The following is a 17,153-nucleotide window of genomic DNA, read 5'->3' as shown; positions in this document are numbered from 1 at the left end:
ATATTAATGTGCCGACAGGTTGCTGAAAATGATTGGTCCCTCTGGGTAGCCAGAAGACTTGCTGTTGGTATCAGGTATTCAGACATCTGTCGGCAGGCACTCACAGCTAACACATTTAAGGTTTCACCCACTGGGACGTTACCAGTACGGGTTTCCATTATCACGGAAACGTGAAACTGAGAAATGACATTTTAGAGGATTACGGTTACGGTCAGTTTTTACAATGCTAAGACGAGCTTTCTGTGGCCTGAGCTTCCAAGAATGTGCATACACTGAATCACACTGTAAGGTTTCTATTTCACCGTTCCCAGACTGAGTAGTTGACAGTGGAGAGGCTGGAGCAATGTCCCGAGGAGGCTGAGGAGAGAGATTTCTATAGGCATTGTGCTGATATGCAGACTGTATCTCATTTCTGCTGGTTTCCCAGAGCTATAAGCTACTGCAGAGTGAGGTAAGGAAAGTAGAAGTGAGCTGATAATAAGATGTGCTCCCCAGAGGATAAGTCACACAGAGAGGAGGGTTATGTCTTTGAAATGGTACTTTTTAACATGTTTTTTAAAAATGTGCATCATTATTTTATTATGATCTTTGTACTTTAAGGCAATTTCAAAGATTTTCATTGAAATAAATGCCTGTTAAGTCACTATCTATTGCTGAATGAGGTAACACAGGCCTTTGGCCCACTGATGAAAGTATTGCAATATTTAGATATTTGCAGTATTATGAAATGGGGGTCTGTGGTGACATTCCTGGAAAAAAAATGCTGTATTACAGTTTTTTCTCCATTGTAAACACACAACAAATTGAACTATGCACACAATTCTGAAAACTTGAAGCTCATGTACATAGAAATAGATTTTTTCTAATCTATTTCTATACTCCCGTATCAACAAAAAGAAACTCTCAGCACAATTAGATTGTTTTCACTCAAATAGAAATTCTACATCAACCAGGAATCCACTGATATAAAGAAATACACATTTGGTGCACTAAGAATGGTCAATGCTTATTAGGGCTGACCCGAATGCTTTGAAGCTTCGATTGTTGCCATGGTAATCAACCTCTAAATCAGTATTTGAGTATGTAATAACGTAGAAATCCCAAAATAGCCCATGAAATAATAATCCCACATTATTCATATTCAACATTAGTTATTCTCAGATGGATATCACTGTGTTATGTGTAGAGGTGTGTGCGCGTACAGTAGTGCGGCAGCGGCACTGTCCTGAAGCTTTGACTACCAAATATTTCTTACCGAAGTTTCAAAGCCCAAAATATTGGTATTCAGGACAGCCCAAAATGCTTACTGAATAAAATGGCTATAATTAAACGCTGCAAAACACCGCTGATCCAAGGATCATGACAGTGCTAAAAATGTGGCATGGAATAAAAAGAGAACAGACTCAGATGTACGGCGGCCAGCTGGGCCACATAGACCAGTTTATTTTTATTTTTTTTATTAAACACAATAATTGATCCACATTATGATACGATGTACACTTGTCAACTAAGCAGTATATTCCGCTAGTCTTTCAAGGCATTGATAACGGGACTAATAGGTGACAATCTGTCTTCTGATACACACATTATATACAAGCTAAAGAGTGATGCGTGAGAAACTTTTTTTGTTTTTTTTTAATAAGTCATGAATGACTACTGTCACGTATGAGGCGAAGCGAACGACATGAAAACGGTAAAGTCAAAGGGTGCTTTTCAATACTCTAACGTGGCTTCCTCTCTTCATCGCCCGTTTCCTGCCGGAAATCAAAAACTCTAAATGTTGTTAATCTGCAGAAAAAGAAAAGATGAAAGAGGCCAATTTGGACTATTGAAATGCACTCAATCTTTCTCCATTTTTTTAATGCAAGCACATGACAAGCACCTGCGACTGCTTAAAGTCTCCGTTATGCATCAGCTAAAAACTGCTCAAAGATAGTTCAAAGGACTTACAACAGAAGAGAACAAAGATTCACAAGTATGAGGGACAAAATTCTCCAGACCCATAATATCTTAATAGTGATATGATTCCTTCCCCTGCCTGTTTAAAGTACATCCTGTAACATTAAATACGCCCATAACATATGCATCATCCCTCTCCCAACCCGCGCAACCCTCTCCCTTCGCTGTTTCATAAGCCAGTGTTGTTCTGAGTGTGAGAGCTTCACCACGTCCATCTCTTTTGAGGATCTGTGTCTGTGTCTGTGTGTGTCTGTGTGTGTGTGTGTGTGTGTGTGTGTGTGTGTATGTGTGTGTGTGTATGTGATCGAGACCTTCAAGATGCTCCTGTAGAGAGGTTGAACTACATGTTTACCAGATATAGCCCCCATCATCCACCTCTCCCACCTCTCCCTCTTCCTCTTCAGCCTCCTCTGCAGTCTCCTCAGCCTCTTTCTCTTCTTCGTCTTCCCATCCAACCCCACTGCCAATATCACCTGAATATGCCATTTCATCATCTGTAGAGAGACGGAGGGGGGGATACATGCAGGAGGGGGATGCAGGGAGATTGAATTATTCACTGTGGCAATCTTGTATATTGCAATAAATTCTGTTCAGCATTTCTTCCTCTCAACTTTGACGGGAGTCCTTTCGATCAATGGGAAATGCTGAAATCAACTTAAAAACATTGACTGCAATGGTAAAAAAAAGCGTGCATGTGTTTGACTTTGTCTGGATTTTAATAGCGATTTCTAAACCTTGCCAGGGGAGCAGTTCTCGTCAGGCCGCAGGTTCAGTCCAACCAGCCCTCATTTATCTTGAAAGACTTTTCTCAAAGCGACAAGCTGCGCTTTTAGAATGCAAATGACTCTGGACACATGAATGTGGCACTGGTCCCTGCAGTGAGTTATGTTGCAGTGGGGTCCTTTAACATAAAGGAAGCCTTGTGCAGAATGCATGTGGGGGGGTGTGCGGTAGAGAAGTGGGCCAATCCGCAGCAGACATTCTGAGTTGTTTTTTTCTTGCTACAGTCAGCTTTCAATTTCAAATTCTATTCATGTATCTATATTGACAGCTGTAACCTGCGGGACTTACCGCAATCTGGCTTGCCACGCATCCTAGATCCGGCTACTTCTCCTCCGTTTTGCTCCACACACCAGCACTCTCCCCTGTCACACTGCTGCTTCCTGTAGTAGCCGTCCTCGTCGCAGCTCGGGATGAATCGACCTGGCGTTCACACATAAACAAAAACACAAATAAATAAGAGTTGGATATAGACCTTTTCATTGCCATTCTGTTGCCAGGGCAACAGCTTTGGTCCAAGTTTACTTCCTTTCAGCTACTGCGTTAACAAACATTGCAAAAGGAAATACAAAGGGGCCCATTTAGAATGTCTAGGTCAGCGATTCTCAAAGTGGGGTCCGCGGCACTCTGTCAGGGGGTTCGCGAAATAATTAGCTATAAATTATAAAACTGTGCTGTATCATTAAAAAGTGCGAATCTACAGATAGGGACCATTTGCACCAATAAAACAAGCATATTGTGTCCAATACTCCCACCCGCGTTAGCTTCGGACCAATAGAAACTCTGATATGATTGTGACACACAGCCATAAGTCCAGTATTTTTAAGTTGAAGCACTTCGTGAAAGTCAGCTTTGGACTGGTAAGTTAAAATATCTGGATTTATTAAGACTATGCCAGTCTTGCTTCTGTTCATTTTCTGAAAGCTTGTGAGATCAATTACTTGAAATATAGGTTATACAGTAAATACTGTCAGGTTGAGTCCAAAAGGCAATTTGGATAAAATCACCCTCTGTTTAAAAGTATATAAGTGGCATTAACATTCAATAACACTGCAAATTTCCCCGCTGTGGGACTAATAAAGGATTATCTCATCTTATCTTAACGTGATTCAGGTTGAAATGTGTTTCTGTTTATCACTATGAAACAGGTCGGAAGTATTTAGGTTGAAAAGTTTTACAATACAAATAGCTCCTATGGCATCTAAGAGTACAAATGATAGTAAGTATATACTTAATCGGTGTAACGATTATTAGGGCGCCTTGGAAAATGTTCTCCCCTGTAAGGGGTCCCCAAAAAGCCTGAGAACCCCTGGTCTATGTTGTCAAGTTTGAAAAGGTCCATAGTAAAGCGACCTTAATCTACTAGCAGATGAACACGACCTGCATCATGCCTCATCGCACATGGCGCCGAGGCCAAGTGAGAATGTAATGCATGCAACATACGTAGCAGCCAATTCCATATTCCATGAATACAAATATGTTCACGGAGAAAGATAGGGGTGAATAAGTATTAAGTCAGCATATTGCAGCATGTTGGGGTGGTGTGGTTGTGGCTAGCTAATCATCATGGGTTAAGAGAGGGACACAAGATTGGAAAGTTTTCAATTTCTGAACCATTACATGAATATGAAATACAGCCTGTGTTCACGCAAAGCCAAGCACAACATACTGTGGTTGCATTTATCACTATCTTGTAGGCTGTTGTCCTTAAGGAGAGGAAACTGTCGTACTCTTCAGAGACGAAGGCATTTGTCATGACGTTAAATATTTCAGAGGCTGATGTAAACAAAAAAAAAAAAAACACAAATGATACGGCACAAAACCAGAACTGTCCGTCCAGTCTTTCAAGGGAACATCTGAGGCGTTGAGCTGGCAGACTGCCCCCTGCTCGCCTCTCCGTGTCCTTGGAGAGTCCTGACTCAGAGCCCAGTCAGCCAGCCAAAATCTGCAGTGCGCACATGCGTACAGACACATTCACATATTCCACCGCTCACACATACATGTCAAGACACACTGATGGCTGATTTCCTTCGCCGTCTGTCAGTATCAAGTTCTAATCCGCCGGACTGATCAGGGACTAATCCCCGCCTCCTGCTTGTCATCTGCTGGATGAAATCCCTCTACCAAGAAAGACAGATCCAATTGGGCTGAAATGCTCTTATGAGAAGTCGGATACCTACCAAACTTTCTCTTGCCGCCGTCTAGTACTTGGATCCTCTCGAGTTCAGCCAGGCAGGGTGGCTCTTAAAGGGAAAGAAAATATTTTTTTTACAAGAGAACAAAGCACACTCCTAGGCACGATAAGACACAGAACAGAGATAAAGACCATCTAAAAGATGCCAAAAACAATCAACAGTCAAAACCGATGTCTCTTCCGAGTGTAATCAATGTTTTCTAATCACCTCCTGCAATTTTTAAAATCAATTCCAGTGTGTTTCCTTCCCCAATCAAAGAACTGTATGAGCTTAGGACCTAGACCTAGTTTCAGCTGCTTGGCTGACAGACTCAGTCTCTGAGAGCTGTGGGAGAACCAGGCTGTCAACAAGCAGCAGGAATGTTTTCAGCTCCTTGAGGTGACCGTTTCACCCCACAAGGGAACGGGAGGATGAGTAGGAAGACAAATAGTGACGGACCAGCACACAACACAGAGGTGGCTACACATGGGGGCAGCTGAGCGCAGACAAACCTCACATCCTCCCCAGAATACTCACTCTCTCTCCAGAAGCAGAGGCACCACTCGGCAGTGGAGACCTTGCCGTCCCTGTAGGAGTCACACGAGTTGAAGAAGGGCCTGATGCAGACCTCGTACTTGTCCAGGTTGATGGCGGCCAGCTCAGCCTGGTCCAGGTACAGGTCGCCATTGGTGTCCAGCTTGGAAAACATCCAGCCTATGGAGTCCTTACAGCTGGCCACCAGGCTCCTGTCCAGCACTGCAAACACAAAGACAGACAAACAAACATTCATTTTTTATCAGGGACAGCTGCACAAATAGAAAATGAAACCGTGCCAGCGTGCTCACAATTATCTCCTGTTTCAAATGCAAATCCACTCACATTATTTTCTTAAAGGTGCTAAATGTGAGTTTGGGAGCATATCTACTGCCTCCGCATGGCTCTCAACATAGTGACTACTGCCGCAGCCAACGGTGCTAACAGTGAAAATAATGGCAACGGTGCTAACAGTGTTAACCTGAAGTGGAACCGGATGGTGGGTGCTACTGCTTCTGCAATGGCGTTATCAGCTGTAACCGCCGTATGAGAGCAGTGCAGAACAGCGGTCGTTAGCTAGCTAGTGGGGCATGCTCACATGCACGTACATGCACTGAAAGACACGCGCGGCTGGTACTGATGTGTTAACAACACACGAAAAAGCTTGGATTACAACACATACAGAGAAGGAGAGTGACTTCATTCTCTGCTCAGGTAGACATTACTCCTCTATATCTTTACATAGCAAATAGTTGTTTGCTGCTGTATTAATGACGCCAAAAGTCAGTACGCCTTCCCTTCAAAATGTAACGTTACGGCATATGAATGGCATACCGGAGTGAGCTTTCCCCCACCGTAGTCGCGAAACATTACAGCAATTTAGAGCCGTAACAAAGTCTTGCATCGCTTTTTAAGTTTTAAGGCATAGTCGCTAAAGATATATATAAATGTTTCCCTAGAGAGTGGGTCGATCACCCTGTTGTTGATCATTTAATTTTTATTGATCTGTGGAGCAGTCATGACCACCCGCTACTTTGCTAGCGCTGTGTGACTAGAATGCTTTTACCCATCAGGCCTGGATCCATAATCTCCTCCTGTTTTTAGCAAAGGCATGTAATCCCCTCGGAATATTAAACATTTTCATCCATCTCCATCTCTTCTGTGATTTGAACAGTTTACTGCACAACAACTCCTTATCATCTCTGCTTTGGAGCTTGGCTCTGCTGGACATGCTGTGCTTTCTGCCCCCTAGTTGCACGCGCATCTCTGTGATGACGTTGCACAGAAACACGTCTATAGAGCACCTTTAATTATGTTATGGTTTCAACAAAATTGGTTCCAGCTATAAAAAACTGCATTAGAACTTATCATTATCAACCTATTACAAGAATTTCCCACTTCTCACTTTACAGCGCGGTTAAGACCTGGTGCTTATCGGGCACCAACATGTGGCCGAACAGGTCCCGAGGCGACTTCCTGTTTGTTTGAAGCACAGTATGCTCCTATATGTGATGCAACGTTATCTTGAGCCATCCACCCAAAAGTTTTAAGCTTCCAGCCCTGCAACTGTTTTCGAACATGTTTGATATCCAGCAATCGGTTGCGAGATCTATCCAGTGAGAGCTGCAGAGAACATGAAGCAGCAGCAGCAGAACCATGAAGCTACATTTGTGAGGATACTATTTTCCCCATGGACTTATTTTTGCTTTTTGAATTAATACAAGACTTAAACTTGTTCAGACATTTTTTACAGTACAGTGGACACCTCTTATAGTGATCACAGTAACAGTGATCAACCGCTTATATGGATCAAAAGCTGAAGTAGTCCGCTTACAGTGTTCATTTTGGGTCTTTTCATTCATGACAACATATGGAAAAACATTTTAAAACTACATTAGACTAACATTAATTGAATTTTTGTTTTGTTTTTCACTGTACTCCCTTGATACTTGCGGACCGTCTGCCTTTCAGCTGTATACCTGAGGCTGATGCTGCGTACACATTGATATTGTGACGGGAAAAGGAAAGTAATTTTCTCTGAATAAAAAACAAATGCAATATTATTATTCATGTAATAAATACACAAATGTCAATTAGATGGTAATCTGCATGAGAAATGATGCTCAACAACAAAAATGTGGTTATAATAATCATCCGCTTATAGTGATCAATTTGACCCGGACAGACGTGATGATCACTATAAGCGGTTTCCACTGTATACTGCCTGTAACTACAGTATTGTAACTCCCTCTTAATGCAGTCTGGATTCATGAATTAGGAGCTCCAACCTGATGTAGTGCTGACTGCAGTTGTTCTGGCTCCAGTCTTGCTATTGTTGTTCTGCTTGGCGTTGCTCTGCAGTAGTTGGAACCAGTCTCTCAGACGCTCCCCGAGATCAGCCAGATCCTGTCCTGTACAGCTCTCTGTGGAGGCCAGAGGGAGAGGAAGAATATGATATTTGTTGCATTTATTCCTGTTGTTGTTATAATTTTTGTTGTTGAGACAGAGATACAGAATAACAAAGATGGGAAGCCTTTTATTGCATTGAATTCATATTAAATATATTAATTTTTTGCGTGTGTTTGATCTTACCACGTTTACTCTCCATGGACGTCGGGGCAGCAGTTGGACAAGGACACAGACCTGAACACTTCAGGGTGAGATCCTTCCCCGTAAGACATGCCTGCTGCTCCAGCTTGCACTGCAACACAAACACACACACACACACACACACACACACACACACGCATGAACACATTCACACATCGGCGACATCGACAAGGGGACACAAAGGTGAAGTGAAATGAGTTATTGCTGCAACAAAGATCAAATATTCATGAGGTGGACCGACTGTACGCCTTAATTCAAATCAGAGATTTGCTCCTGAATGCGCTTTCCAACCTCTGCTTGCACGCAAGGTTGGGAATAGTGATCCAAAAGACAAAGCATAAATCAATAAAAACATGGGATTCTGTCACCACAAGCCACCAATTGGTCCTTCGGAGGCTATATATCACGGCTCTTTGTCTCCCTTGCTCCCCTGAGAGAGTCTCTTCACATTGCTCTGCTCCGAATGTGCAAAGTGTATGTCACTATTTACCCCACAATGCTTAGTATGCTGTGTTAGCATGTGTAAAACACAAAGGCGGAAGCTGTGAATAAATGTACCAGCACCTGACAGATGCACATATTGTTATACATATGTGCTGTGTACAGGTCTGTGTCTGTTAGTATAAACTACAGTGGTAATAGGTGTCAAGACTATTTTAGCAATTCTACAACACAACATATGTTATTATAACGCATACAGAACATATGTGATGCTGACGCCACACGTACATCATTTTCACTTCTTTGTTGAGGAGGATGCTGTACAGTTCCACTGCCAATGCACCCGCCACCTCCACACAGGGATTATTTCTACCGTCTTTTCTTTTCTGAGAAATGCACACTTTCATTACACTAAGCCAGAGAAAATATATTTTTTCCTATATGTTTAGACTGAAGCCTGCATTGATTGTTTTTTTTTTGACCAATTAGGGGCAGCAGAAACAAGCTGTAAACACCATATTAACATCTCATAAAGCTTATGGTGAATGTGTTAGCAAACAGTTGTACATCCAAAAGAGAATGAAGACATTCATTCAGAGTTGTGTTTCTGGCCACCTGGAAAATATTCACACTCCTCTTAGCTCTGCTTTACTCTCCACCAACTCCTGAGGGAACTAGAGTGGTGCAGGTATGAGTCCTCAAAAATGGGTTATCAATTTAGCACTTCCGGTTCCCTTGTCTGAAAGTCAACAGGTTTTTTTAATGGGTTTTTAGTTAGATGCCTGAAATAAGTGGTTAACACAAGCTTGAGATATTTTAACGTTTTGTTCTACAATATAAAATACGTCAGTAAATACCCCACTCATGAAACTGTTACGTGTCTTAAAAAAGGACTCATGCCGACTGGTCCGCCTTTACAGCGTTGTGTAGTTTGTTTATAACATTAGCTTTTTACTTCTGCCAATTGCATTCACACACAAACACCATAAAAGTGGTGTTCATTTGTGGAGATTATCTTACGAAACAACACGTATAAGTGTCATAAACGTGTGTTTGCCACAGAGCTTCTTTTCTGCAATAATACAAAACCCAATGGAAAAATCCCATTGGCTTTTTGTCGAGGGGAACCAGGGCGATGCTAACTTCCTGGTTGGCCTACAAAAATAAATCATCCCTGTAGCACTCTATATCTGGCTCTTCAGCTGCTAAATGCTCCACTATGTTCACCAGCTAGTCGCTCACTTTGTCTGTCTGTTGTTTAGTGCTGGACAGGTAGCGTATGGTGTGTTTATCAGCAGGTGTTGATTCAACTTTATGGTCATTTTGGAGGCTGTTGAGTTATATTGCCTTATACTGAGAGGTGTTTCCATTATTTACTCTCACCTCGCTGATATAAATGTGTAGGACATAATACAACACCTCTCAGTATGATTCAACACTACAGGCTCCAAAATGACCATCAAGTTAAATCAACACCTCTCTAAAACTCTTATAACCTTCATGGAGGTAGGATTTATTGCCGGATTGTCGTATTAAGACTGCATTGGTGTTCCTAATAAAATGGCAACAGAATGTATACGTCACAGAAATCAATACAACTTTGCAAATGTGTAAAACAAAATCTTCAATAACTAATTCAGTTCATAAGAATTTGCTTGGAATCATTAAATTGGACAGCAGAATTTTGGAAAAACACACAATTATACAATCATATCATCGACACATGAAACCACTGAAGGTTGGTAAACTGATATAGAATTTTTGCCCGCCCTATGGGCGTGTATTTGCTTCAGTGTACCTTTGAGGCATAGTTGCGTCCGTCTGATCCACACACAGGCCCAGTGGAGGAGATGGGACAGGGCTGGCAGTTTCCATCAGGAGACCTGAGAGCAGGTTGCTTCAGTCTGCAGGACAGAGGACACTTCAACAAACACTTCAGCTTCACTAAGTCAAGCTGAGACAGCAACCGCTGAGCTAATTCAGAGTACAGAAACAGCAGCACCAACCTGAATATGAAGCCCTCCTCCATGTTGTCTGAATGTATTAGCTTATCATTAAGCAGCAGGCAGTCGTACTGCACTGGTGCACAAACAAGCTTTATTATGACTACATCCCTACTAAACTCGCTGGCGTTGACCTCATGTTAGTGTGCATTAACAGCGAAGATTGTGTGAGTGTTTTGCGAATTCTTGCCCAGGGGCTACACACTCACCTATGTTCAAGTTTCTTGCGGTTGACGCACACAGCTCTCTGATAGCCCTGGGCGATACACACCTTGTGTCGGCTGCACTTAACCTTTTGACAGGGGTCCTTGGTGGTGTCTACATCTGGGGAAAAAATAGAAAATGAGATGAATACTGTAGTATCATCACTGCTTCACTTTTTACCATTTTCTGTATATTTCTCTCTGCCCATCATTCTGCTCTTCACTCCCAGTCTCAGATTCTCTCCACTCAATTTGCTCAGCATAACTTGAGTCGGTCTAAATTATTAGAGCGGTGCAGAGCTGTTGGTCTGTGAAAAATATGCATCTTGAGGCATTTTGTACTTTTAATCGAGGGTAGAAAAAAAATCCCATTTCTGAACACAAAAATGAAAAGACCTTCTAACAGGATGGAGATTAGTTTGTTTCTATTGCATTTTTGTAAAATCATCTTTATAATGTAGAACTAGTCTCAAGACAATCTTATTCCTTTCAATAAAAAGTTGATTTGCCCTTGGGGAAAGCGCATTTCCACACCTCGCTTCCAGATTTCTTCTTATGATTTACTTATTTGAATTAGGGCTGTCAAAGTTAATACGATAATAATGCATTAACGCAACTTGTGATTTTTAGGTTGTAGCGGGCTCAGTTTTAAAGCTAGAGTGAAGATACTGGCATCATATGAAACTAGAAAACCTAAGGAATACATTGGTACCAACCATGTCATACTAGCCTGTATAATGCTCCAAACTTGCGCAAACGTTTGGCAAGGAAAAACTGGCATGGCCATTTTCACAGGGGTGCCTTGACCTCTGACCTCCAGATATGTGAATGAAAATGGGTTCTATGGGTACCCACGAGTCTCCCCTTTACAGAAATGCCCACTTAATGATAATCACATGCAGTTTGGGGCAAGTCATAGTCAAGTCAGCACACTGACACACTGACAGCTGTTGCTGCCTGTTGGGCTTGAGTTTGCCATGTTATGATTTGAGCTGATTTTTTATACTAAATGCAGTACCTGTGAGGGTTTCTGCACAATATCTATCATTGTTTTGTGTTGTTAATTGATTTCCATTAATAAATATATACATAAATTTGCATAAAGCAAACATATTTGTCCACTCCCATGTTGGTAAGTGTATTAAATACTTGACAAATCTCCCTTTAAGGTACATTTCGAACAGATAGAAAATGTGCGATTAATTTGCAAATAATTGTGATTAACTATGGACCATCATGCGATTAATCGCAATTAAATATTTTAATCGATTGACAGCCCTAATTTGAAAACGATTTTACACTTTATGTGACCTGCTTAGACAAATACTTTTTGTACTTTTTGTACTTTTTGCTTGCTCTCTCTTGGACTCCATCCGTCCATCCATCACACACTCCGCTAGCAGCTAATGCCGGGCCGCGTGTCAACACCCTACACACACTCATATGTCACAGCTGTCTGTTCATAGCAGGCGTCCTGGAGCCCGACCTGGATGTCACACTCTATTCTCTTCACATCCCCCGGCCTTTATTCACCTACACTATCCATCAGTACAGTGCACCAGGATACAGACTGTTCACAGAGTGCTGTTGCAAGTTTCATCTACATGACGGAGGTGCATGTATTCATCCCCCTGCTCTTACTGTATCCTGTTTTAGGGCACTATTATGATTTCCCAGACAGGATTTGGATCTCCTCTGGTGTCCTTCCCGGTGGCTGAATACATTAATGCTGCCAACATCACAGGATTATTGAAGCGAACCGACAGATATCTGATTTGAGAAGCAAATCCAAAACAATACACCCCCCTGTCATGGCTGAGCTGGTTGTATAACTGACTGACTGACTGCTCTGACTGAGAAACAGTGAGGCTCGGAGACTCAGCCTCCGAGATGCAGACTCCTTATCCATTTAGACTGTCAACGGTGGAGCCCTCCCAGTCTAGTTCACACAAGTGCATCAGCTGAATCAGGGTGCAGCAGCCAATTAAACCCTCTCGATACTTCCTGACACAAAAGAGGACAAGGAGATTAAGGTACTAATGGGATACAGCACAGCGGGTAAGGTAGCAAGTACGCAAAACATTGTATTTCGCAATCCATCCAATGAAGATTTAACCAATACTTAAGCAAATTTAAAAAAGAATTAAAGAAGCAGCAAACAAACAGAGAGCAGATAATCCTGCCTTCCAATAGCAAAACATTTGTAAATAAATCTTGTCGGTAGCGAGCGGCTACAATGCTGGCACAGCGTTGTGTTGTGAGTACAGAAGCATAAGGTGGCTGCCTGAGCCTCATGTTAACATAACAGGCTTCCACGGATTAAAGCAGTGCCTGCGATGATGACGTTTCCATAGCAACAGGCTCTCTGTGGTCCGGGAATCATTTCTGGGTTGACTGTGATTTGCAGCTCAATCTGGTGTTTCTGAGAACTCTCTCCCTCTCTGTTTCTTAAACCCCCGTTGTGCAATCATGTCTATCAATCTTCCTTTCTTCCTTCTTTTCTCATTCCTTTGTCTCCTCAAATCGGACATCTTCACTATGTATTCTCATTCATGTTCTGCCTCCGTGTTTATTATTTTCCCCATCACATCCACTCTCTCTATTCAGCCGCAGATGCACCCACTTACTTCCATTTTTACTTTTCGAAAGTCTCTCCTCTGGTATTAAACTAATGCCTGCAGCAGTAAACCTCTCCTAATTAGGCTCCCTGTGCTTCAGTCTAATACCATCCAGATTTGCATGAGGTTTATCCCTGCAGATTGAGGATAACGGAAGGAGAGCTCAGGCCTCATCCTCATCATCAACCCTCTTATCTACTATTTACACACTGACTCTCTAGCATCATCAGTGTTATCTTGTCTTCTAGGTAGCAGTGAAGCCAGACGTGTCTCTGGCATGTCTGTTAGTCCAGTTAATGCATAAATAGCCTTGAATTCCCACAGTGACAAAAATTAATCAGCAAACCAAGAAAAGGTGAATAAAGGTCTAAACGTAAACCTGCATTCATTTATTTTCTTGGCTACTTGCCGGCAGTGCAACAAGCTGAATATATAACAATCACAATGTCACCTGTGACGGCGAAAGTTGCTTATTTACATATGTAGCAGACACGCATTTATTTTGAGTCGTGTTTCTGTCCACCTGATGAATGTAAGTGTAATATTCACTGTCCTTTTCACTCCGTTTTGGTCCCCACCATCTCCTGGGAGAAATACCTGGCTGCTAAATGCTCCAATATGTTCACCAGTTCGCCGCTAACTTCTTCTGTCTGCTGTTTGGTGCAGAGCAGGTAATGTTAGCATACAGTGGGTTCACAGGAAACAGCTGCCTACAAACCAGGTTGACGAGAGTAATGAGACTGAACTAAAACAGTGTTGGTAGGTGGATTTTCTAAACAGAACAAGGCTGTTTCCACTTTTTAGTGGTATTGATCTTCCCAACAAACTCTCGTCAAGAAAGCGAATAAACGTATTTCCCAAAATATCAAACTATTCGTTAACATAAACATATTTATTAGTACAGCTTTAAATCTCCTGAAAACATGAACATGACAATTTATAGGGAAATAACTAAATTCAATCTACAATTGACCCACCCCCCGCTGCTACTCCGTCAAGCTGTCGGAGCTACCGTGGCGCCCACACTGTCACTAACTTCACTCCCTGAACAAATATAACATTTTTGGAACAACGAAAAAGCGATTTCAGAGAGAAGCAGACTGAAGGATATATCAGGATGTCAAACTGATTCAGCAGCGATAACAGGTTAAAGAGATAAAGATAGAAGCTAAAGCCTTCATATCACAGTGTAGAAGTGAACCGCCATCACTTGGCGATCGAGACAGAAGACAATGAAATTAAGGAACAACACTGTTCCTGTAAATTCATTCACTGTTACAATCATTACAAAGCAAAAGCAGCATGTATGTACACTCAGTATGCCTTCAGTAGCTGGCGAAGCATAGCAGGGCTGACGCTAGTTTATGATGTGCTGACGTACTCTGCTTATGTTAGTGCCACAGGTTTTTAACTTAGAAACGTAACATTTTAGAAAAGTACATCTCCTTCCAACATCTCTGTGTAATGAGTATCACTATTACACATTGTTTAACCATGACTAGCTCGAAATCCACAAAACCAGCCTGAAAATGAATCTGAAACGATTGCATGAGCGTCTATGGAGCAGAGCCGGATAGTTGTTGGACCCTGGTTGAACTGGCCGATGCTACACTGTTGGCCACTCTGGCCATTCGAGGGATAGGACTTTGAGAAGGGTCAATTAGATAGCCTCTAATGTGAAGGATTTATTTTGTAATTAGAGAAAGTTGGAGATTCAGTAGCAAGAAGATGATGTGAGGCATGTCTTCAAAAGATTAGTTTTACACATACAATACATGAGGCTCCCTCTGGAGTTGGAGTAACATGCTGATCCCTCTGCAGCCTTGTATGTGGGGTATTGAATTTGATAAAAGCCGCCCCAGGTGGCCCAATGAGGGAGAGTGGGAAGGGAGTGACACTGAGCAAATTTGTGGAGTGTGAAGGTGAGAAGGGCAGCAGTAGACCCTGGAGGATTGCAGCATCTGGTTTCTGAGGTTGAGAGTTGCAAAACTCCAGACACAAGATGAGTACAACGTGTACAAAGAGCTGTGCAGACTCCCTGGTGGGAGAAGAGCCTGATTCGGTGGATATTGTGGAGTAAAAACGTGTTGAGAGGAGAGGTCTTACAGAGGGCAGGATTTTTCCAACAAAAAAGAAAAGAGATGCTCGATTGCCTCGACGTTGAGTTTTGAGCTGGTGGGCTGACATCCCGCTGAAGGCTTCAACAGGCGTTTGACAATCTACCAATTGTGTGTGTGTGTGAGCTCCAAGCAACAATATCTATCAATAGCCTCAAGAGGTATGAAACTCTTTGTGGAGTGTGGACTCAGCGTGTTTTCCTATCTCTTTAGTGTCTGCCATTGATCTGAAACCATTGATTTGCCAGAAAGTGTCCATTCACCTTTCACCTGGCCTCTCTGGCTGAGATAAGCTTGTGGAAATCCAACGTACACTTGAAAGCTAATGTATAAAAAAAACTTCTGTGAGTGCTGCACACAAACACTTGAGTGTTTGTGCATGTTTGTGTATATACACTTGTTTGTTCTTACAAATCCAAATTACAACCGCACTCCCGCAGTGTTTACCGTCGTAAGAGCGAGGTGATTCAATCAGTTGCTGGATTGATGAATCGACTGTAGAAATCTACTGCAAATTACCCTGACCTCTCCCTCACTCTGCACGGCGCTGCTGGCTGAAGTGGAATCAGCCACTACGGTGCCTGAATGCAAATTTCCACCTCGGTCTGCTGTTGCTGGCGTTGGCTGTCTGCGCATTAGGAGTGTTGACAGTTCAAAAGACCCGTCCTCCTCCTGCGCGGCGGTGTAGCGGTCTGGGCTGCCTGGCTGAGAAATTAGGCCTGCAGGCTCATCCGAGCTCGGGAAGTGAAGACATCACGCTGATTTAGTGATGTCTCAGAGGGACAAATCTCCTTTTTTTCCTCCTCCGCTTCATTAGGCCACTCATAAAGGAAGGCAGATCAATGGAGGAGATAGTACGCTCGTGTCAAAACGAGAGTAAGGGAACGAGATAGATGAAGGGCTTTACACTGTGTGAAATGAAAGTAGCAGAGTACTATTCATCTGACAACCTAAGGCAAGCATATAAAGCTTTGCTAAAGTGTCATAAAAGCGGAGCACACAGTTGAATGAACACCTACATTACAGCGAGGCCACTTGTGATTTTGATCTATGTCGGCTCGGTTGGCAAAAGTTGGGTTATTATTTTAACTTTATTGCCAGACGAGAGCGTCGATATTCTGCAAATTCTGTGTTCACACATGGCAACCATGGTATGATCAAAGATTGTAGTTATGGCAAATGACAGCACTGAATGCTGGCACTGGACGTAAATCACAAGATGCAGAATTGTCCATTATTGATGTAATTGGTAGGACACTGGGCTGGTTATTTAAAAGCATTATTAATGTTAATGAGGTGGGTCAGATGGCTCAAAACATTCTATTGCAATTTTTTTTTATGTTTCTCGATACAGAGCTCACACTGAGCATAAATACCCTGGTGGTTTTGCCCACTGACAATTCAACAACGTTGAATATGGAGCCGCAGATGCAGACAATATGGTGTTTGTTCTGTTTGTTATTTTGCAAAAGTCAGGACTTTTAGCCATAACATGTACAATACTACTCCAGTGATATTAAAAGAAGCTTATTATAATTTATAGTGGATCATTCGACAGCATCTTTGTGGGAAATTGGATCGTTGAACTGCTAAAACTGCAAGACAGACGACCAAAATTGCTTGAGAGCCAGATCGTTGACTGATTCTAAAATTAGTCGGGTGGGTCAATACGTATTTTAAATTATAAAAACATAAATGAAGCCCTTCAGATCAA

General features: G+C 42.3%; 1 protein-coding gene across 1 annotated transcript in view; it reads right to left on the bottom strand.

The window, feature by feature from the left end:
* Positions 1-1,410: 1,410 nt before the first annotated feature.
* Positions 1,411-17,153, bottom strand: part of spock2 (SPARC (osteonectin), cwcv and kazal like domains proteoglycan 2) — a 35,602-nt gene continuing 19,859 nt past the window's right edge. The window contains exons 3-10 of the mRNA XM_074645965.1: positions 10,711-10,825; positions 10,297-10,402; positions 8,040-8,148; positions 7,736-7,870; positions 5,451-5,669; positions 4,920-4,982; positions 3,031-3,162; positions 1,411-2,453 (exon numbers count right to left, since the gene is read on the bottom strand). Of these exons, the coding sequence (XP_074502066.1) occupies positions 2,308-2,453; positions 3,031-3,162; positions 4,920-4,982; positions 5,451-5,669; positions 7,736-7,870; positions 8,040-8,148; positions 10,297-10,402; positions 10,711-10,825 (1,025 nt within the window). The 3' untranslated portion in view covers positions 1,411-2,307. The remainder of the gene's footprint in view (positions 2,454-3,030; positions 3,163-4,919; positions 4,983-5,450; positions 5,670-7,735; positions 7,871-8,039; positions 8,149-10,296; positions 10,403-10,710; positions 10,826-17,153) is intronic.

Source organism: Sebastes fasciatus, chromosome 9 (assembly GCF_043250625.1).
Source record: "Sebastes fasciatus isolate fSebFas1 chromosome 9, fSebFas1.pri, whole genome shotgun sequence".
Taxonomy (NCBI): domain Eukaryota; kingdom Metazoa; phylum Chordata; class Actinopteri; order Perciformes; family Sebastidae; genus Sebastes; species Sebastes fasciatus.
The sequence above is the reverse complement of the archived record's forward strand: the minus strand, read 5'-3'. Positions and strand labels throughout refer to the sequence as shown.